General features: G+C 37.1%; 1 protein-coding gene across 1 annotated transcript; it reads right to left on the bottom strand.

Annotated features, from left to right (window-relative positions):
* Positions 1-240: 240 nt before the first annotated feature.
* On the bottom strand, positions 241-22,643 carry LOC308318433 (uncharacterized protein). The gene is made up of 4 exons (XM_080767988.1): positions 22,359-22,643; positions 18,818-18,968; positions 17,937-18,368; positions 241-4,461 (listed from the first exon to the last, which is right to left on the bottom strand). Exons 2-4 carry the CDS (start codon positions 18,887-18,889, stop codon positions 2,716-2,718), a joined length of 2,250 nt encoding a protein of 749 aa, XP_080624114.1. The 5' UTR covers positions 18,890-18,968; positions 22,359-22,643; the 3' UTR covers positions 241-2,715.
* Positions 22,644-23,519: the final 876 nt, after the last annotated feature.

The following is a 23,519-nucleotide window of genomic DNA, read 5'->3' as shown; positions in this document are numbered from 1 at the left end:
AACGGAGAAAAAAATTTCGGGTGGGGACTGCGATGCTCTAGTCTATACCATGGGCTCCAACACGTCTTTGACTTCAGAGATACTTTCAAAATGCCTTAATTCAAGTGCTGGCAGATGCCTTTTTATATTTAAAGTATATCTTTTTAGGGGCAGCCCATCAGTGAGTAATATAATGATACTTTACATCATTCTACACCATCAGATATGTTACTGTACATCACTCTACACCATCACACACAGTCATCCTGAAAATATAGCTTTATTTTCTCACTGTAAATCCTGACAAAGCTGTGGTAAGAACTCACAAGGCATTGTGGTCAACCTCTCACCATACATAAAAAAAAGCACGTTTACAAAAAAAAAAGAAAGAAAGAAAAAATAATCCCTACAATATGTATCTATGCAAACCTAGTGTGTTGTTTTTTTTAAACGTATGTACATATAGATGTTTGACTTGTGCATTTTGACTGTACAAATACAAGAAGGGAAATGCTCATCAAACAAACTTGTTGGGAAATTTGCTCACGTGGCTTTAGGGCCGATTCATACTCCTATTTTAGAGCTGAATAAAAGTGGGTTCGGCTCTGTAGAGCCTACGATGTGACGTCATTTGAGGTTCGGGGGGGGCGGGTACCGTCCTAAAGTCGTCTCTTCGGTGCTACTGAAGTTTTCTGACGAGCCGAGATCATTTCGGCACTACAGCGCCGAAACAGCGGGGTAAAATGCGGAGTATGAATCGGCCCTTAGAATTAGAACAAGGGTTTCTCGGGGCGGGCAAACGCAAAAAGATGTAGCCTGTGGTTCTCAAAACGGTGTTCATTTTAAGGTCTCCCCCCCCAACTCTAAGGTTCTGGGGGGGGGGGGGGACCTTAAAATGTGTTCAGACCGGCAAGGTGTTCATATTTCCTTCCGGTCCAGATTGGGAGTCGCGTTGGGTTTTTAATAATTCAGATCTTAGTTGGAGAACGTTTCACATACGTGTCTTATTATATTCCATCTAAATAAAGCAATAACCTCCCAATATATATATATATTTATATATATATATACAGACACACAGTAGGGCTGCACAATTAATATATAATAATAATTAATTATTTTTTTCTTCTTAGTTCAATTCAGTTCGAAACATCTTATTTTCGGTCAGCTGTTGGAACCACGTCATGGAGGTCGGGGGACGTCGCATTAGACCGACCTCCCGCTAATCCCGCTGCAACGTGGCGGGTTAAGACTCGACCCCACGGTGTCCCCCCGCGTGCGGTCACCCCAGTCTCGCAGAAGAAGACTGCCACGACCCTAATAGAGGGCATTATACGCCATCATCATCATCATACCTGGAAGTTATGCGGGAACGTCTACTGAGTGGCAAAAAACTACTTTCTGGCCTCGACAGTGTCCATACATCCACACAGAAAAGTCCTTATCTGATTTGACAGTCCATACATCCACACAGAAAAGTCCTTATCTGATTTGACAGTCCATACATCCACACAGAAAAGTCCTTATCTGATTTGACAGTCCATACATCCACACAGAAAAGTCCTTATCTGATTTGACAGTCCATACATCCACACAGAAAAGTCCTTATCTGATTTGACAGTCCATACATCCACACAGAAAAGTCCTTATCTGATTTGACAGTCCATACATCCACACAGAAAAGTCCTTATCTGATTTGACAGTCCACATACATCCAAATCTATCAGATTGCATTAAAGGACCACTTCACCACTTTTCAACCTATCTTCATATAATAGGTCCTCACTAATATTCTTGAAAAAAATGGCATAATTTTTTTCTACTCAGTCTGTGTCTCATAGGAGGGCTGTGGGCAGTTCAGAAACCGTCTTCCAGTGACATCATCGATGGGGAATACAAGCTAATAAAAACTGCAGGCTTTCTAGTCCTGAAAAGTTGCAATGTGAAAATGGAAGCCATCGTTCTCACGATAATGAAAATCTAAACATTTTTGTAAAAAGAAAAATCTTGTTTAAAAAATAATCTGCCTAATGATGATGTCACTGGAAGACGGTTTCTAAACTGCCCACAGCCCTCCTATGAGACACAGACTGAGTAGAAAATAATCGTGTCATTTTATCAAGATTATTAGTGAGGACCTACTATATGAAGATAGGTTGAAAAGTGGTGAAGTGGTCCTTTAAACAACGTTAAGCGCCACTCACTCTATGCCTGCTCATAACCTGCTCATAACTCATAGGTTGAACCACCATCTTCACAGCCAGTCATCAGGCTCAGTCAAATAACAGCCGTCAGATATAAATAATATGGTAATAACGGTTTATGTTTCCCAGAAGCACAACGAGAAACAAAAGACATGAACAAAACGATAAGAAAAAGAAAAGAAAAAACTACACAAATAACTCATCGTTACCAATAATGGTGATTAATAATCGTCATGGTTACATGAAGCAGAAACAGTCCCGAGATGATCACTTTATAGCCATAATAGTGCAGCCCTAACATACACAAGTATATATTTTATTGAGTTTTATCCGTCACAATTAAGCCTTCATACTGCATGAAGTAGCCAAACGTTGGTTTTTATTTTTAGGAGCATTTGTACCCATTTGTTTATTTATTTATAGACCAAAAACTGTTCAAATGAAGACACGTCTTTTTACGTCAACTTTATGCACTTGTCTGAGGTTGAGTGGTGGTGGTGGTCGAGGTGGGGGTTGTGGAGGGGGGGTTTGTTTACATCTGAACGATATGGAGGGAAGAGTTCAAGCTCTGGAACATCTGGACAGGTGTGGGCGACGGGGAGTTCAGGCTCTGGAACTTTTGGACGATGGGCGCGGCGGCGGGGCTAGCCGCTGGGGCTACCGGGCTGTCGTCAGGCGCTGACGACACTGCGCTGTTAAGATTCGGAACGTCAGGCTCTGACGACACGGGGCTGTTTAGATTCGGAACGTCAGGCTCTGACGACGCGGGGCTGTTTAGATTCGGAACGTCAGGCTCTGACGATGCGGGGCTGTTTAGATTCGGAACGTCAGGCTCTGACGACGCGGGGCTGTTTAAATTCGGAACGTCAGGCTCTGACGAAACGGGACTGCTTAAATTTGGAACGTCAGGCTCTGACGAAACGGGACTGCTTGACTTCTCACCGTCAGGCGCTGTTACCGCCGGACTGCTTGACTTCTCACCGTCAGGCGCTGTTACCGCCGGACTGCTTGACTTCTCAACGACAGGCGCTGTTACCGCCGGACTGCTCGACTTCTCACCGTCAGGCGCTGTTACCGCCGGACTGCTTGACTTCTCACCGTCAGGCGCTGTTACCGCCGGACTGCTTAACTTCTGAACCTCAGCGGCCACCGGGCTGCTTAACTTTTGGACGACCGCCGCCGGGCTGCTTTCCACGATGAAGCACTCGTCGTCGTCATCGTCGTCGTCCTCCGCCGCCCCCGTTGTGGCCGCCGTCGTCGGCACCGCGGCGGCGTGCGCTTTGCGTCCGTGGGCCGCCGCGGGCCGGGCGAAGGCGGCCTTCATGCCCCCGGGGGGGGGGGCCGCCAGGCCCAGTTTACTGTTGCCGTTCCTGTTGAGATGCAGCACGGGGTACACGGGGGCCTTCCCCGAGGGGGAGGGGGAGGGCGAGGGCTGGGTGAGCTTCCTGAAGCGGTTGGGCAGCTTGCCCAGCTGCAGCTGCTGCTCCACGAACTCGCGCGCCTTGGCGCACTTGTGCCGCTGCAGCATCTGCAGCGCGTCGAAGTCTATGTGGCAGATCTGACACGTGAAGCCGCCGTTCTTGTTCTTGCTGCCGGCGCCCAGCATGGCGGCCGGCGGCAGGGCCTTGTTGGCCAGGTTGGCCAGCATGAACTCCGTCTGCATGCGGGCGCTGGCCTGCAGCGGCCGCGGCACGGCGGCGGCCGCGGACCGCCGCGGCGGCTGCGTCTGCGCGGCCCGGCGGTAGGAGGAGGCGGCGCTGTGGGCGCGGGTCAGGTCGATGCGCCCGTTGTTGGCCTTGGCGCCGACGCCGCCCGCCGCCAGGCCGGTCCGGCCCCCGGGCGGCTTGCGCTCGGCGAACGGCCTGGCCGTGATCAGCCTCATCTTGAGCGAGGAGGAGGAGCCTGTGGAGGCGTGGCACTGGTGGTAGCGCGGCACCGACTTCTTGCTGGACAGCAGCACGCCGCAGCCGATGCAGCCGAACACCTTGTCCGTGATGTGCGTGCCGTTGTGGTGCGCCGTCAGCTCCCGCCGCGTCTTGAAGCGCATGTCGCACTTGGCGCAGATGAAGCGCGCGTCGCGGTTGAAGCGGACGTCCGCCTTCTTCAGAACCACCACCGGCTGGTAGAGCGTCCACAGGTCGGCCGTGGGGGAGGCCGCCGTGGCGGTGGCCGGAGGCGCCTGTAGGGGGCGCTGCTGTGGCTGCTGATGATGCTGCGACCCGGACGGCAGCATCATGGCGTTCACCTTGGAGGCCAGCGCCGGCAGCCGCGCGTTGACCTTTTATGGCGAGCAGAAGGAGAAGAAGAAGAAACGTGGATTTAGTTTGTTGACGATGTGACCAAAAAAGTGTGAAATAAGGTCAGACTAAAGAGGTCCTTTGTCCACCAGTCGACCTTTAGGCTTAACCCATTCTGACCTGAGATCAGATTCATACGAGGTTTCCACTGGACACACACTGGGTCTGATTAACCAATTCTGACCCGAGATCAGATTTAAAAAATGTCAGTCGTTCTTTCGATTTTTCAAAAAATAGCAGACCTACAAGCTCATAGCGCGCCACTCGGTGGCGCGCTATGAGCTTGTAGATCTGCTATTTTTCAATAGCTAAAGCATAACATGATGCTAACACCAAAATGGGTGCCCGCCCAGAATGGGTTAATCAGGAGATGTAGTAGCCACAGGGTAATCTAAGCGGTGGATATTGCTCATGTCTTTATGTATGTAAATTGTCCTGTTCTTTGTGTTTTGTATATATATGTGTTCTGCATACTTGGCTGCTGTGTCGCAAGACAAATTTCAGTGTGAACTGACAATAAAGTACTATATCATATCATATCAATTCAATCTATACATTAAAGAGAATGCTTAGGTTTATTATAAACCTAAACTGTATTATCATCTCCACCGTGTGATTCGACTTAATAAATGTCTAGCCTAGCCCCTTAGATCTAACACTTCATGTAGACTTGGACAGTATTTTAGAGACAGACTTATAGCTCGTTACGTAGACAGCACTAGAATTGCATTTTATGTAGTCATATTAGCACTTTATAGTACACATGTATATTGTATAATATATAATATAGTATAGTATGTATAGTTGACAGATAGATACTCCACTGTTACGTTCTTAGTTTATACATGATTCATGATAACTATACTTTTTATATTATGTGATGTATGCAATGCTTTTGTTCTTGCTTAATGTAAGTCGCTCTGGATCAAGGGCGTCTGATAAATGCCTGAATTGTCTTCCTTTGTTTTGCCTGTTTGTATCAAAGTTTTGTTATTGTTTGTTTTGTTATAATACGAGATAAAAAGGGCACTGTAAGCTACGGCTTCAGGCGGCACCTTTTCGCTCCAAGTATTCTCTGTAGTTTGTTGAAATGAACCCTGTTCAAAGTATTATATATTATATATTCTCTGTAGTTTGTTGAAATGAACGCTGTTCAAAGTATTATATATTATACATTCTCTGTAGTTTGTTGAAATGAACGCTGTTCAAAGTATTATATATTATACATTCTCTGTAGTTTGTTGAAATGAACGCTGTTCAAAGTATTATATATTATACATTCTCTGTAGTTTGTTGAAATGAACGCTGTTCAAAGTATTATATATTATACATTCTCTGTAGTTTGTTGAAATGAACGCTGTTCAAAGTATTATATATTATACATTCTCTGTAGTTTGTTGAAATGAACCCTGTTCAAAGTATTATATATTATACATTCTCTGTAGTTTGTTGAAATGAACGCTGTTCAAAGTATTATATATTATACATTCTCTGTAGTTTGTTGAAATGAACCCTGTTCAAAGTATTATATATTATACATTCTCTGTAGTTTGTTGAAATGAACGCTGTTCAAAGTATTATATATTATACATTCTCTGTAGTTTGTTGAAATGAACGCTGTTCAAAGTATTATATATTATACATTCTCTGTAGTTTGTTGAAATGAACGCTGTTCAAAGTATTATATATTATACATTCTCTGTAGTTTGTTGAAATGAACCCTGTTCAAAGTATTATATATTATACATTCTCTGTAGTTTGTTGAAATGAACGCTGTTCAAAGTATTATATATTATATATTCTCTGTAGTTTGTTGAAATGAACGCTGTTCAAAGTATTATATATTATACATTCTCTGTAGTTTGTTGAAATGAACGCTGTTCAAAGTATTATATATTATACATTCTCTGTAGTTTGTTGAAATGAACGCTGTTCAAAGTATTATATATTATACATTCTCTGTAGTTTGTTGAAATGAACGCTGTTCAAAGTATTATATATTATACATTCTCTGTAGTTTGTTGAAATGAACCCTGTACAAAGTATTATATATTATACATTCTCTGTAGTTTGTTGAAATGAACGCTGTTCAAAGTATTATATATTATACATTCTCTGTAGTTTGTTGAAATGAACCCTGTTCAAAGTATTATATATTATATATTCTCTGTAGTTTGTTGAAATGAACGCTGTTCAAAGTATTATATATTATACATTCTCTGTAGTTTGTTGAAATGAACGCTGTTCAAAGTATTATATATTCTCTGTAGTTTGTTTAAATGAACGCTGTTCAAAGTATTATATATTATACATTCTCTGTAGTTTGTTGAAATGAACCCTGTTCAAAGTATTATATATTATACATTCTCTGTAGTTTGTTGAAATGAACGCTGTTCAAAGTATTATATATTATACATTCTCTGTAGTTTGTTGAAATGAACGCTGTTCAAAGTATTATATATTATACATTCTCTGTAGTTTGTTGAAATGAACCCTGTTCAAAGTATTATATATTATACATTCTCTGTAGTTTGTTGAAATGAACGCTGTTCAAAGTATTATATATTATACATTCTCTGTAGTTTGTTGAAATGAACGCTGTTCAAAGTATTATATATTATATATTCTCTGTAGTTTGTTGAAATGAACGCTGTTCAAAGTATTATATATTATACATTCTCTGTAGTTTGTTGAAATGAACGCTGTTCAAAGTATTATATATTATACATTCTCTGTAGTTTGTTGAAATGAACCCTGTTCAAAGTATTATATATTATACATTCTCTGTAGTTTGTTGAAATGAACGCTGTTCAAAGTATTATATATTATACATTCTCTGTAGTTTGTTGAAATGAACGCTGTTCAAAGTATTATATATTATATATTCTCTGTAGTTTGTTGAAATGAACGCTGTTCAAAGTATTATATATTATATATTCTCTGTAGTTTGTTGAAATGAACGCTGTTCAAAGTATTATATATTATATATTCTCTGTAGTTTGTTGAAATGAACGCTGTTCAAAGTATTATATATTATACATTCTCTGTAGTTTGTTGAAATGAACGCTGTTCAAAGTATTATATATTATACATTCTCTGTAGTTTGTTGAAATGAACCCTGTTCAAAGTATTATATATTATATATTCTCTGTAGTTTGTTGAAATGAACGCTGTTCAAAGTATTATATATTATACATTCTCTGTAGTTTGTTGAAATGAACCCTGTTCAAAGTATTATATATTATACATTCTCTGTAGTTTGTTGAAATGAACCCTGTTCAAAGTATTATATATTATACATTCTCTGTAGTTTGTTGAAATGAACCCTGTTCAAAGTATTATATATTATACATTCTCTGTAGTTTGTTGAAATGAACGCTGTTCAAAGTATTATATATTATACATTCTCTGTAGTTTGTTGAAATGAACGCTGTTCAAAGTATTATATATTATACATTCTCTGTAGTTTGTTGAAATGAACGCTGTTCAAAGTATTATATATTATACATTCTCTGTAGTTTGTTGAAATGAACCCTGTTCAAAGTATTATATATTATACATTCTCTGTAGTTTGTTGAAATGAACCCTGTTCAAAGTATTATATATTATACATTCTCTGTAGTTTGTTGAAATGAACCCTGTTCAAAGTATTATATATTATACATTCTCTGTAGTTTGTTGAAATGAACGCTGTTCAAAGTATTATATATTATACATTCTCTGTAGTTTGTTGAAATGAACGCTGTTCAAAGTATTATATATTATACATTCTCTGTAGTTTGTTGAAATGAACGCTGTTCAAAGTATTATATATTATACATTCTCTGTAGTTTGTTGAAATGAACGCTGTTCAAAGTATTATATATTATACATTCTCTGTAGTTTGTTGAAATGAACGCTGTTCAAAGTATTATATATTATATATTCTCTGTAGTTTGTTGAAATGAACGCTGTTCAAAGTATTATATATTATACATTCTCTGTAGTTTGTTGAAATGAACGCTGTTCAAAGTATTATATATTATATATTCTCTGTAGTTTGTTGAAATGAACGCTGTTCAAAGTATTATATATTATACATTCTCTGTAGTTTGTTGAAATGAACGCTGTTCAAAGTATTATATATTATACATTCTCTGTAGTTTGTTGAAATGAACCCTGTTCAAAGTATTATATATTATATATTCTCTGTAGTTTGTTGAAATGAACGCTGTTCAAAGTATTATATATTATACATTCTCTGTAGTTTGTTGAAATGAACGCTGTTCAAAGTATATATTATACATTCTCTGTAGTTTGTTGAAATGAACGCTGTTCAAAGTATTATATATTATACATTCTCTGTAGTTTGTTGAAATGAACGCTGTTCAAAGTATTATATATTATATATTCTCTGTAGTTTGTTGAAATGAACGCTGTTCAAAGTATTATATATTATACATTCTCTGTAGTTTGTTGAAATGAACGCTGTTCAAAGTATTATATATTATACATTCTCTGTAGTTTGTTGAAATGAACCCTGTTCAAAGTATTATATATTATATATTCTCTGTAGTTTGTTGAAATGAACGCTGTTCAAAGTATTATATATTATACATTCTCTGTAGTTTGTTGAAATGAACGCTGTTCAAAGTATATATTATACATTCTCTGTAGTTTGTTGAAATGAACGCTGTTCAAAGTATTATATATTATACATTCTCTGTAGTTTGTTGAAATGAACGCTGTTCAAAGTATTATATATTATATATTCTCTGTAGTTTGTTGAAATGAACGCTGTTCAAAGTATTATATATTATACATTCTCTGTAGTTTGTTGAAATGAACGCTGTTCAAAGTATTATATATTATATATTCTCTGTAGTTTGTTGAAATGAACGCTGTTCAAAGTATTATATATTATACATTCTCTGTAGTTTGTTGAAATGAACGCTGTTCAAAGTATTATATATTATATATTCTCTGTAGTTTGTTGAAATGAACGCTGTTCAAAGTATTATATATCATACATTCTCTGTAGTTTGTTGAAATGAACGCTGTTCAAAGTATTATATATTATACATTCTCTGTAGTTTGTTGAAATGAACGCTGTTCAAAGTATTATATATTATACATTCTCTGTAGTTTGTTGAAATGAACGCTGTTCAAAGTATTATATATTATACATTCTCTGTAGTTTGTTGAAATGAACGCTGTTCAAAGTATTATATATTATATATTCTCTGTAGTTTGTTGAAATGAACGCTGTTCAAAGTATTATATATCATACATTCTCTGTAGTTTGTTGAAATGAACGCTGTTCAAAGTATTATATATTATACATTCTCTGTAGTTTGTTGAAATGAACGCTGTTCAAAGTATTATATATTATACATTCTCTGTAGTTTGTTGAAATCAACCCTGTTCAAAGTATTATATTATTATACATTCTCTGTAGTTTGTTGAAATGAACGCTGTTCAAAGTATTATATATTATACATTCTCTGTAGTTTGTTGAAATGAACGCTGTTCAAAGTATTATATATTATACATTCTCTGTAGTTTGTTGAAATGAACGCTGTTCAAAGTATTATATATTATACATTCTCTGTAGTTTGTTGAAATGAACGCTGTTCAAAGTATTATATATTATACATTCTCTGTAGTTTGTTGAAATGAACGCTGTTCAAAGTATTATATATTATATATTCTCTGTAGTTTGTTGAAATGAACGCTGTTCAAAGTATTATATATCATACATTCTCTGTAGTTTGTTGAAATGAACGCTGTTCAAAGTATTATATATTATACATTCTCTGTAGTTTGTTGAAATGAACGCTGTTCAAAGTATTATATATTATACATTCTCTGTAGTTTGTTGAAATCAACCCTGTTCAAAGTATTATATATTATACATTCTCTGTAGTTTGTTGAAATGAACGCTGTTCAAAGTATTATATATTATACATTCTCTGTAGTTTGTTGAAATGAACGCTGTTCAAAGTATTATATATTATACATTCTCTGTAGTTTGTTGAAATGAACGCTGTTCAAAGTATTATATATTATACATTCTCTGTAGTTTGTTGAAATGAACGCTGTTCAAAGTATTATATATTATACATTCTCTGTAGTTTGTTGAAATGAACGCTGTTCAAAGTATTATATATTATATATTCTCTGTAGTTTGTTGAAATGAACGCTGTTCAAAGTATTATATATCATACATTCTCTGTAGTTTGTTGAAATGAACGCTGTTCAAAGTATTATATATTATACATTCTCTGTAGTTTGTTGAAATGAACGCTGTTCAAAGTATTATATATTATACATTCTCTGTAGTTTGTTGAAATGAACGCTGTTCAAAGTATTATATATTATACATTCTCTGTAGTTTGTTGAAATCAACCCTGTTCAAAGTATTATATATTATACATTCTCTGTAGTTTGTTGAAATGAACCCTGTTCAAAGTATTATATATTATACATTCTCTGTAGTTTGTTGAAATGAACGCTGTTCAAAGTATTATATATTATACATTCTCTGTAGTTTGTTGAAATGAACGCTGTTCAAAGTATTATATATTATATATTCTCTGTAGTTTGTTGAAATGAACGCTGTTCAAAGTATTATATATTATACATTCTCTGTAGTTTGTTGAAATGAACGCTGTTCAAAGTATTATATATTATACATTCTCTGTAGTTTGTTGAAATGAACCCTGTTCAAAGTATTATATATTATACATTCTCTGTAGTTTGTTGAAATGAACGCTGTTCAAAGTATATATTATACATTCTCTGTAGTTTGTTGAAATGAACGCTGTTCAAAGTATTATATATTATACATTCTCTGTAGTTTGTTGAAATGAACGCTGTTCAAAGTATTATATATTATACATTCTCTGTAGTTTGTTGAAATCAACCCTGTTCAAAGTATTATATATTATACATTCTCTGTAGTTTGTTGAAATGAACCCTGTTCAAAGTATTATATATTATACATTCTCTGTAGTTTGTTGAAATGAACGCTGTTCAAAGTATTATATATTATACATTCTCTGTAGTTTGTTGAAATGAACGCTGTTCAAAGTATTATATATTATATATTCTCTGTAGTTTGTTGAAATGAACGCTGTTAAAAGTATTATATATTATACATTCTCTGTAGTTTGTTGAAATGAACGCTGTTCAAAGTATTATATATTATACATTCTCTGTAGTTTGTTGAAATGAACCCTGTTCAAAGTATTATATATTATACATTCTCTGTAGTTTGTTGAAATGAACGCTGTTCAAAGTATATATTATACATTCTCTGTAGTTTGTTGAAATGAACGCTGTTCAAAGTATTATATATTATACATTCTCTGTAGTTTGTTGAAATGAACGCTGTTCAAAGTATTATATATTATACATTCTCTGTAGTTTGTTGAAATGAACGCTGTTCAAAGTATTATATATTATATATTCTCTGTAGTTTGTTGAAATGAACGCTGTTCAAAGTATTATATATTATACATTCTCTGTAGTTTGTTGAAATGAACGCTGTTCAAAGTATTATATATTATACATTCTCTGTAGTTTGTTGAAATGAACGCTGTTCAAAGTATTATATATTATATATTCTCTGTAGTTTGTTGAAATGAACCCTGTTCAAAGTATTATATATTATACATTCTCTGTAGTTTGTTGAAATGAACCCTGTTCAAAGTATTATATATTATACATTCTCTGTAGTTTGTTGAAATGAACCCTGTACAAAGTATTATATATTATACATTCTCTGTAGTTTGTTGAAATTAACCCTGTACAAAGTATTATATATTATATATTCTCTGTAGTTTGTTGAAATTAACCCTGTACAAAGTATTATATATTATATATTCTCTGTAGTTTGTTGAAATTAACCCTGTACAAAGTATTATATATTATACATTCTCTGTAGTTTGTTGAAATGAACGCTGTTCAAAGTATTATATATTATACATTCTCTGTAGTTTGTTGAAATGAACGCTGTTCAAAGTATTATATATTATACATTCTCTGTAGTTTGTTGAAATGAACGCTGTTCAAAGTATTATATATTATATATTCTCTGTAGTTTGTTGAAATGAACGCTGTTCAAAGTATTATATATTATATATTCTCTGTAGTTTGTTGAAATGAACGCTGTTCAAAGTATTATATATTATATATTCTCTGTAGTTTGTTGAAATGAACGCTGTTCAAAGTATTATATATTATATATTCTCTGTAGTTTGTTGAAATGAACGCTGTTCAAAGTATTATATATTATATATTCTCTGTAGTTTGTTGAAATGAACGCTGTTCAAAGTATTATATATTATATATTCTCTGTAGTTTGTTGAAATGAACGCTGTTCAAAGTATTATATATTATACATTCTCTGTAGTTTGTTGAAATGAACGCTGTTCAAAGTATTATATATTATACATTCTCTGTAGTTTGTTGAAATGAACGCTGTTCAAAGTATTATATATTATACATTCTCTGTAGTTTGTTGAAATGAACGCTGTTCAAAGTATTATATATTATATATTCTCTGTAGTTTGTTGAAATGAACGCTGTTCAAAGTATTATATATTATATATTCTCTGTAGTTTGTTGAAATGAACGCTGTTCAAAGTATTATATATTATATATTCTCTGTAGTTTGTTGAAATGAACGCTGTTCAAAGTATTATATATTATATATTCTCTGTAGTTTGTTGAAATGAACGCTGTTCAAAGTATTATATATTATATATTCTCTGTAGTTTGTTGAAATGAACGCTGTTCAAAGTATTATATATTATATATTCTCTGTAGTTTGTTGAAATGAACGCTGTTCAAAGTATTATATATTATATATTCTCTGTAGTTTGTTGAAATGAACGCTGTTCAAAGTATTATATATTATATATTCTCTGTAGTTTGTTGAAATGAACCCTGTTCAAAGTATTATATATTATATATTCTCTGTAGTTTGTTGAAATGAACGCTGTTCAAAGTATTATATATTATACATTCTCTGTAGTTTGTTGAAATGAACGCTGTTCAAAGTATTATATATTATACATTCTCTGTAGTTTGTTGAAATGAACGCTGTTCAAAGTATTATATATTATACATTCTCTGTAGTTTGTTGAAATGAACGCTGTTCAAAGTATTATATATTATACATTCTCTGTAGTTTGTTGAAATGAACGCTGTTCAAAGTATTATATATTATACATTCTCTGTAGTTTGTTGAAATGAACGCTGTTCAAAGTATTATATATTATACATTCTCTGTAGTTTGTTGAAATGAACGCTGTTCAAAGTATTATATATTATACATTCTCTGTAGTTTGTTGAAATGAACGCTGTTCAAAGTATTATATATTATACATTCTCTGTAGTTTGTTGAAATGAACGCTGTTCAAAGTATTATATATTATACATTCTCTGTAGTTTGTTGAAATGAACGCTGTTCAAAGTATTATATATTATACATTCTCTGTAGTTTGTTGAAATGAACGCTGTTCAAAGTATTATATATTATACATTCTCTGTAGTTTGTTGAAATGAACCCTGTTCAAAGTATTATATATTATACATTCTCTGTAGTTTGTTGAAATGAACGCTGTTCAAAGTATTATATATTATACATTCTCTGTAGTTTGTTGAAATGAACGCTGTTCAAAGTATTATATATTATACATTCTCTGTAGTTTGTTGAAATGAACGCTGTTCAAAGTATTATATATTATACATTCTCTGTAGTTTGTTGAAATGAACGCTGTTCAAAGTATTATATATTATACATTCTCTGTAGTTTGTTGAAATGAACGCTGTTCAAAGTATTATATATTATACATTCTCTGTAGTTTGTTGAAATGAACGCTGTTCAAAGTATTATATATTATACATTCTCTGTAGTTTGTTGAAATGAACCCTGTTCAAAGTATTATATATTATACATTCTCTGTAGTTTGTTGAAATGAACGCTGTTCAAAGTATTATATATTATACATTCTCTGTAGTTTGTTGAAATGAACGCTGTTCAAAGTATTATATATTATACATTCTCTGTAGTTTGTTGAAATGAACGCTGTTCAAAGTATTATATATTATACATTCTCTGTAGTTTGTTGAAATGAACGCTGTTCAAAGTATTATATATTATACATTCTCTGTAGTTTGTTGAAATGAACGCTGTTCAAAGTATTATATATTATACATTCTCTGTAGTTTGTTGAAATGAACGCTGTTCAAAGTATTATATATTATACATTCTCTGTAGTTTGTTGAAATGAACGCTGTTCAAAGTATTATATATTATACATTCTCTGTAGTTTGTTGAAATGAACGCTGTTCAAAGTATTATATATTATACATTCTCTGTAGTTTGTTGAAATGAACCCTGTTCAAAGTATTATATATTATACATTCTCTGTAGTTTGTTGAAATGAACCCTGTTCAAAGTATTATATATTATACATTCTCTGTAGTTTGTTGAAATGAACCCTGTACAAAGTATTATATATTATACATTCTCTGTAGTTTGTTGAAATGAACGCTGTTCAAAGTATTATATATTATACATTCTCTGTAGTTTGTTGAAATGAACCCTGTTCAAAGTATTATATATTATACATTCTCTGTAGTTTGTTGAAATCAACCCTGTTCAAAGTATTATATATTATATATTCTCTGTAGTTTGTTGAAATGAACCCTGTTCAAAGTATTATATATTATACATTCTCTGTAGTTTGTTGAAATGAACGCTGTTCAAAGTATTATATATTATACATTCTCTGTAGTTTGTTGAAATGAACCCTGTTCAAAGTATTATATATTATACATTCTCTGTAGTTTGTTGAAATGAACGCTGTTCAAAGTATTATATATTATACATTCTCTGTAGTTTGTTGAAATGAACCCTGTTCAAAGTATTATATATTATACATTCTCTGTAGTTTGTTGAAATGAACGCTGTTCAAAGTATTATATATTATACATTCTCTGTAGTTTGTTGAAATGAACGCTGTTCAAAGTATTATATATTATACATTCTCTGTAGTTTGTTGAAATGAACGCTGTTCAAAGTATTATATATTATACATTCTCTGTAGTTTGTTGAAATGAACCCTGTTCAAAGTATTATATATTATACATTCTCTGTAGTTTGTTGAAATGAACGCTGTTCAAAGTATTATATATTATACATTCTCTGTAGTTTGTTGAAATGAACGCTGTTCAAAGTATTATATATTATACATTCTCTGTAGTTTGTTGAAATGAACGCTGTTCAAAGTATTATATATTATACATTCTCTGTAGTTTGTTGAAATGAACCCTGTTCAAAGTATTATATATTATACATTCTCTGTAGTTTGTTGAAATGAACGCTGTTCAAAGTATTATATATTATACATTCTCTGTAGTTTGTTGAAATGAACGCTGTTCAAAGTATTATATATTATACATTCTCTGTAGTTTGTTGAAATGAACGCTGTTCAAAGTATTATATATTATACATTCTCTGTAGTTTGTTGAAATGAACGCTGTTCAAAGTATTATATATTATACATTCTCTGTAGTTTGTTGAAATGAACGCTGTTCAAAGTATTATATATTATACATTCTCTGTAGTTTGTTGAAATGAACGCTGTTCAAAGTATTATATATTATACATTCTCTGTAGTTTGTTGAAATGAACCCTGTTCAAAGTATTATATATTATACATTCTCTGTAGTTTGTTGAAATGAACGCTGTTCAAAGTATTATATATTATACATTCTCTGTAGTTTGTTGAAATGAACGCTGTTCAAAGTATTATATATTATACATTCTCTGTAGTTTGTTGAAATGAACGCTGTTCAAAGTATTATATATTATACATTCTCTGTAGTTTGTTGAAATGAACGCTGTTCAAAGTATTATATATTATACATTCTCTGTAGTTTGTTGAAATGAACGCTGTTCAAAGTATTATATATTATACATTCTCTGTAGTTTGTTGAAATGAACCCTGTTCAAAGTATTATATATTATACATTCTCTGTAGTTTGTTGAAATGAACGCTGTTCAAAGTATTATATATTATACATTCTCTGTAGTTTGTTGAAATGAACGCTGTTCAAAGTATTATATATTATACATTCTCTGTAGTTTGTTGAAATGAACGCTGTTCAAAGTATTATATATTATACATTCTCTGTAGTTCTCATCAGGCTCATCATTTATTCTGAATTTGAGCCAGGGACCACCGTTTGATGACATTCAGCCTCAAGACACAAAACTGAAGAATATTTTGTTTGGATGCGATTTAGTCCACAATGGATGATATGCACATCTTGCCAGCAAGGTTCTACCTACTGTAGGTGCAACTGTAGGGAAAGCTTGAATTATCCTCTCTCCATCTGCAATGTGTTTGTTTAATACAAATCCACTGTAGACATGTTATGAGCTCCTGTCTGTCATGGAATTCCTTGCAGATTATTTTTTTCCTAAGTGCTGGAGTTTGGAAGCGCTCGTTGACCATCACTCAACAGCCCAGGCGTACCGCCTGTTTAGAATGTGCACATAATGCAGGAGGCAGCAGGAGGTTGCTTTACGGATAACGAGCGCTTCCAAACTCCGACACTTCATCTGTAAGGAATGTCTTGACAGACAGGAGCTCATATCATGTCTACGGTGGATTTTCATGAAACAAACACTTTGCGCAGAGAGAAAGAGGATAATTCTAGCTTTCCGTACAGCTGCAATGTTGGTGAGTTTGACGTTATTTAATACAATTAAATGGGACTTTTCTGTGGGGATGAACGGGCTGTCGTTGGGAAGTTGCACCTGGCAAGATGGCAGTCGTGTGCTGCTTTGATGTTGGTACCGTTAGGAGAGATAACAGGCGATAACAGCTGATCAAAATAGCTATTATTCTACATTCTGTAATTGTGCAGACTTCTTGTATAATGTATAATGATCTATAAGGGCACTTTGTTACCATCTCTCCATCATTTAGCATCATGGGGACCACCTGGGACCACCCCCAAGGACCCCTGGTGGTCCCCGGACCACCTGGAACCCCCTCAAGGACCACTGGTGGTCCCCGGACCACCTGGGACCCCCCCCAAGGACCACTGGTGGTCCCCGGACCACCTGGGACCCCCCCCCCCCCCCCCCCCCAAGGACCACTGGTGCGGTGGGACCCCCCCCCCCCCCCCCCCCAAGGACCACTGGTGGTCCCCGGACCACCTGGGACCCCCCCCCCCCCCCCCCCCAAGGACCACTGGTGGTCCCCGGACCACCTGGGACCCCCCCCCCCCCCCCCAAGGACCACTGGTGGTCCCCGGACCACCTGGGACCACCCCCAAGGACCACTGGTGGTCCCCGGACCACCTGGAACCCCCTCAAGGACCCCTGGTTGAATGAAAACCACTGCCACAGGTACATTATCTAAGACGTCTAAATAAACCATAAACCATTCACCTTTGCGCCCACGGAGGAGGAGGAGGAGGAGGAGGCGCTCAGCATGTACGGCGAGCCTCGCATCAGGGCGGCGGCGGTCGCCTGCAGCCCGCCTCCGTGGGGCGGAGCCAGCGTCCAGGCGCTCTGCATGCTCTGCTGCGATTGGTGGTGGCGAGACGACGCCGCCGGGCCCACGCCGCCCCCCAGCCGCCGCAGCTGCTCTTGGTCGTGGCGCATGTGCGCCGAGCGGCGCATGACGATGGTCTTGTGGTCCAGAACCTTGTGGCCCGGCTCGTGCGTGTTGCTGTGCGTCAGCATGTCGCCGTAGTCGGCGAACTCCGTGCCACAGGAGCAGATGAAGGCGGCGGCGGGGCAGATGTGGTCCTCCAGCCGCGCGCGGCTCGGGAACAGCTGCTCACAGCTGAAGCACAGCTGGGGCTGGTCCTTCATCACCTGGAGGAGGGGAGATGAGTCGTTATTATCGTTTATTATTATCGCAGTGGTTTTCAACCCTTTTCATATCAAGTGAATAATTAAACTATATGACTTAGACAGCAGTCCTACACCTGAACATTCTCAGCCGGGGAATTGTTGTTTAAAGTAGTCCAAAAAAGGCTGCCAGACCTTATAGAATTTCTGGGCGGAGCCCCTGGTAGAATATTTCAGCTTTTCAAGTTTTAGGTGTGCCGTCACGTCTCCGACCCAGCGTCGATGCGATGGGGGAGTAGCTGATTTCCAATTGAACAGAATAAGGCGTCGGGGCCAATAGGGAGGTGAAGGCTGTGGCGTCGGATTGGACAACTGATGCAGTCATTTCACCTGCAGGGACCGCCCCCCAAACACAGCACTGAACGGGTTAGGACTGATCTCTCTGTCACAGATGTAAGAGAAGGTCTGCTCACCTTCATGGTGAGGCCCACCCGGGGTCTCTGCGTGGACTTGGGTCTCCCTCCCACGCTGAACTGACTGAACATGGCGGCGGTGGCGAGTCCACGAACCGCTGGGTGTTCTTCACTGCTGTCCAAGCGACCTCCGGTTCAGCGAGTCTGAGTTCTACGGACGAGGGAAAAAACAATTTAACACCATCCTTTTGCACAACAAGTCACACAAACAGGCAGAGAATTCTCCTTTTTAATACGGGGCACTCCAACCTTCTGGCTTTCAGAAATTCATCAGAAGTCTATGGACTTCTATATAAATAAATAAATAAACAGCACGTGACGTCATGTGGCAGCCAAGACATCCATTTGTTTGTTTTGTCCTAAAACGCAAACATTAAATGCCATTGACCATGACAGTTCTTAAAGTTAACATAACTATAACTAAATGCAAAGGTAACATTTCAGGATTCCTATTATTCAAAAATAGCAAAACATTAGTCAGGGTTTCAATTCAAATATAGCAAAAAATGGCTGATCTACAAGCTCAAAACGCGTCGCGACGCGTTTTGACCTTGTAGATCGGCTATTTTTGTCAATGGCTGTGTCCCCCCGGAGTGAGTGTGTAAATATATTGACCCTTGCCATGGTCAGAGTTGCCCAGCCCTGTTACATAGACGGTTGTTATTACCATATCCTGAGCTGGCCCGGGTCAGGCTTGAACCCTGACCTCCCAGTCCCAGGGGGCGTAGTGGTGGTGGACACTAAATAATTGATCTGGTTGAATTCATTCCCTTTCCGAGAGTGTACATATTAATGGATCCAAATGGACCTTTAACGGGTCCATCTGGTTCCATTATGTGCGCGCTCATAGTTTTACAGAGTGATTGTATGTAGACAGACCTGCCATCCTGTAGCGTGCATGAGTTTCAATATACAGATTATTGATTACTTATTTGATATTCTACTGTTAAGACTGATGATAGGTTCTTGGTTTACTGATGATCCCAGATCAGTGGTTTTCAACCAGTGGTCCTTCAGAGGTTAAAATAGGGTGCATTTTGCATCCCAAAACACAGTTTATAGTCAAGGGACGCAATGAAACGAGTGCAATTCCGTTTGTGTCCGAGCATAGGCATGGCAACGCCCCGCCTGCCTGTGATTGGTCTACTGACACTGTCCTCCAAGACGCGAGGTGACTCCGTGGTGAGATTGAGAAATAAATAATACGACAAGAGAACGACAGCTAATGGCGCGCGCGACAGAATGCAGCCTTGTTGTAACTATAACTTGTACGTTTCATTTTTGTAGAAGAGGCAAACTTGACCTGCCGTTCGCTTTGATTGAATACGTTATGTTGTACTATGATTTGATTTGGGTAAATGAAGTGTAAACTGTAAAGGTCTCCACACACCGGGCGCGAATTTGGACTTTTAAGCTGCGTTTCTCCATCGGTTTTCCTTTAGTGTTGATTATCGTGTATTAATCTAATTATAGTAAACTAATACTAGAGTGTTTTATTTACACTAAAAAGGATAAAGATGAAGGGAGAATATACCTTTTTATAGAACAATAATGTTTCAACACAAACACTTTATTTTAGAACACACCCAAATCAAATCATATTATGGCGTTCATTGTTCAATCAATTATTCCTTCGAAGCAAAACGGCATAAACAATATTAGTTTGCCTCTTTTACAAGTTAGTGTTCTCTTGTATCATACCATACTACTTGTATTGTAACCTCGCATCAGACTATCCAGGATTCCAGGCATCCATCATATCCATCCATATCCATCCATACCCCCCCCCCTTTTCCCCTCACTGTATATGTATATCTTTTCCCTTTTTGCTTCCTATATGATGAATTCCTGTTCTGTTCTTTAACTACATAGAAGTGTCTATTTGTACGTCTCTAAATGTTTTGATGAATTGAACATGGTGGACCCTGTTGTAAACAAGTGTAATGCTTAATTGGGTCGTCCACTCTCACAGTTAACAGTCTCTGTATTGAGTTTGTGCTTGAAATGTATACTGTAATTCTACAAACTGTTAATACATATTTCAATCAATCAATCAAAAACCTTGGACGGCGCTCTGAGGACAGTATAGGCCAATCACAGGCAGGCGGGGGCGTTACCATGCCTATGCTCGGACACAAACGGAATTCACGCCGATAAAACAACGACCTACTGTAACTACTGTACTGTTTTTTTATTCTAGTTTTTATTTTGCTAGCTTTAGTTACAATAATCATTTATTCTTCAGTTTTCTACATGAATAAAACCCACATTATAACCATATAAAATGAAATGGGAGTTAAATGCTGCCATTTGTCAAAATGGCAAAATAGGACCAAATAGGACCCTTCAACTCATAAGATGTCCCTGGGACTAATCTCTGAAAGACCATCCCTGCATCCCGGGACTCATTACATTGAAAACCTGTTTACATCACTGGTCCTTGAGGGGCTTGCAGGTGGTCCGGCCCCCAGCTAAATGATGGAGAGTTGGTAACCAAATGGACCCTTACTAGATCTTCAACTCTTGAGAGCGTAAAATGCTCTTAAGAGTTAAATTATTGTTAAAACAATCTTGCTTTATTAAATATTCTACGTTTTTTTGGTCTGAGAGGCTAAATGTCATCAAATGGTGGTCCGCATGGATCAAATGCCTAATAAATAACAATGGGCCTTGATATGAGAAGTTAGAATTAAGTCTGATGATAGGTTCTTAATTGTATATGATAGATGTGACTATTTCTGTGTTTACTTTATATTATATTTACTGTTACACTGATGCCTCGTTCTTGGTTTATTTATGATCCTTAGAGGACTATTTATATGCATTCGATGTGTTAACCTTGCTTACTGTAATGTCTATATTGTGCAGACAGAACTGTAACGGTCCGTTCAAGGGACGCCACTATTTCAGAACTTTCCATTTCTAATTGGACACACTTTCAGACAGTGCAGGATGGAAATGGTGATAGCTTGTTATGAAAAACATATACGTGTGAATGATCAGCCAGCTAAGCCGTTATGTGACATAGATATAAAGCCCAGAATGTCATTCTAATACATAAAATATGACAGCTAAAGTAGCTAAACGTGCTAGTTATTTGGCACCACTTAACTGCAGGCACCGGCTTATAACACCAGTTACACATCCATACATAAGACACACTGTCTATTACAGGGTTATTGGTGTCATTCAAAGAGCAACGGATTATTTGTTGATATGCTGAAATGATGGCTTTTAACACCTTTAGCTGATCGTCTTAGCAAAACCACTCTCACTCTCTCTCTCTAGAGAAAAAGATCATTTGTTTTGACATAATAACGTCTATCTATTTATTTTCGTCTGGAGACCAAAACCTCACCTTATCAACACGACACGAAGCCCAAACTGTCGTCGTTTAGAGAACGAATATATAACGTAATTATTATTAATATTTTTAGCAGCCCGACACATTTCACTCACACACACACAGACACACAATGTGCTACAGACAGACAGAGCAGAGCTGCTGCTAGCATTAGCATTTAGCATCAGCATCATTTACCTGACGAGCCGCGGCGTCCCGTGTGACCATAACAGTCAGTCCCCACACGGAGCGGCACCTGCGGGCGACGTGTGGCTATAACGATAACAACGACGTTATAACGTTTGTTTTTGTGACGTTAATAGCGGCGCTGCGGTCCCGTTTTGGCGTGGCCGGCTAACTGGGGATGCTAACGGGCTTAGCTAGCAGTCCAGTCAGTCAGTGAAGAGGCTAGCAGGCAGCAGTGCAGGGAGGATGCTAACGTGCTAAGCTAAGTGGCTAGGCTAGCTGCAGTCAGGGCAGAGAGCAGCTAACAACCACAGAGTTAGGATGGAGCTGTTTCTTCTTCTGCAGCTTTTTGGCGCGTTTTCACCTCAAGCCCGTCGGCCGGGGCTGCCATGTTGTGCTGCCACCTGCCGGGCGGGAGGACCGGCTGCCGAGGAGGACGATTGATTAATTTGATTGATTGATGTATTAACAGATTGGAGAATTACAGTACATTTCAAGCACAACTCAATAACTGTTAACTGTGGAGTGTGGACTGTTAGCTGTGGACGACAACATAAAGCATTACACTTGTTTACAATAGGGTCCACCATGTTCAATTCATCATAACATTTTTATCGACTCGATACTACTGTAAATGACTGCAAATTAACTGCAACTGATTAGTGCTATTCGTTTAAAAAAGCTTTATACCCTGTATATATAACATGACGATTTGATTGATTGATTGAATTCATTTCACAGACAGTAGAATGGGTACATTTCGAAAGAAAGCATGAAGTCAATACAATTAAGAGGGTCCACCATTTTCAATTCATCATAACAATAATTAAAGACGTACAAATATACACTTCTATGAAGAAACAGGACGTCATCATGTAAAGAAAGTGGGTGTGCTATTATTTGAATTGAAATCCTGAAAAGTTCAATTCCTATTTCATTTCAAATGCCTCTAATTATAGTGTTAACTAGGCTACTAGTGTTATGTGGACTTTATGAACCAAATACAAACACATTTGCACATAAGAAAATAACATTTTAATTCTACTCATTAAGCTACTAATTCAGACTGAAGTAATTTAAGCGGGTCATGTTTGCAAATCAACATTATATCAGTAGTCTGATATTAACCTGAGGGCCGCATTAAGTGAAGGTGGGGGCCGCATGTGGCCCCCC

Source organism: Protomyctophum bolini (assembly GCF_963924005.1).
Source record: "Protomyctophum bolini genome assembly, chromosome: 7".
Classification (NCBI taxonomy): domain Eukaryota; kingdom Metazoa; phylum Chordata; class Actinopteri; order Myctophiformes; family Myctophidae; genus Protomyctophum; species Protomyctophum bolini.
Note: the sequence above shows the minus strand (reverse complement) of the source record. Positions and strands in the feature narration are given on the sequence as shown.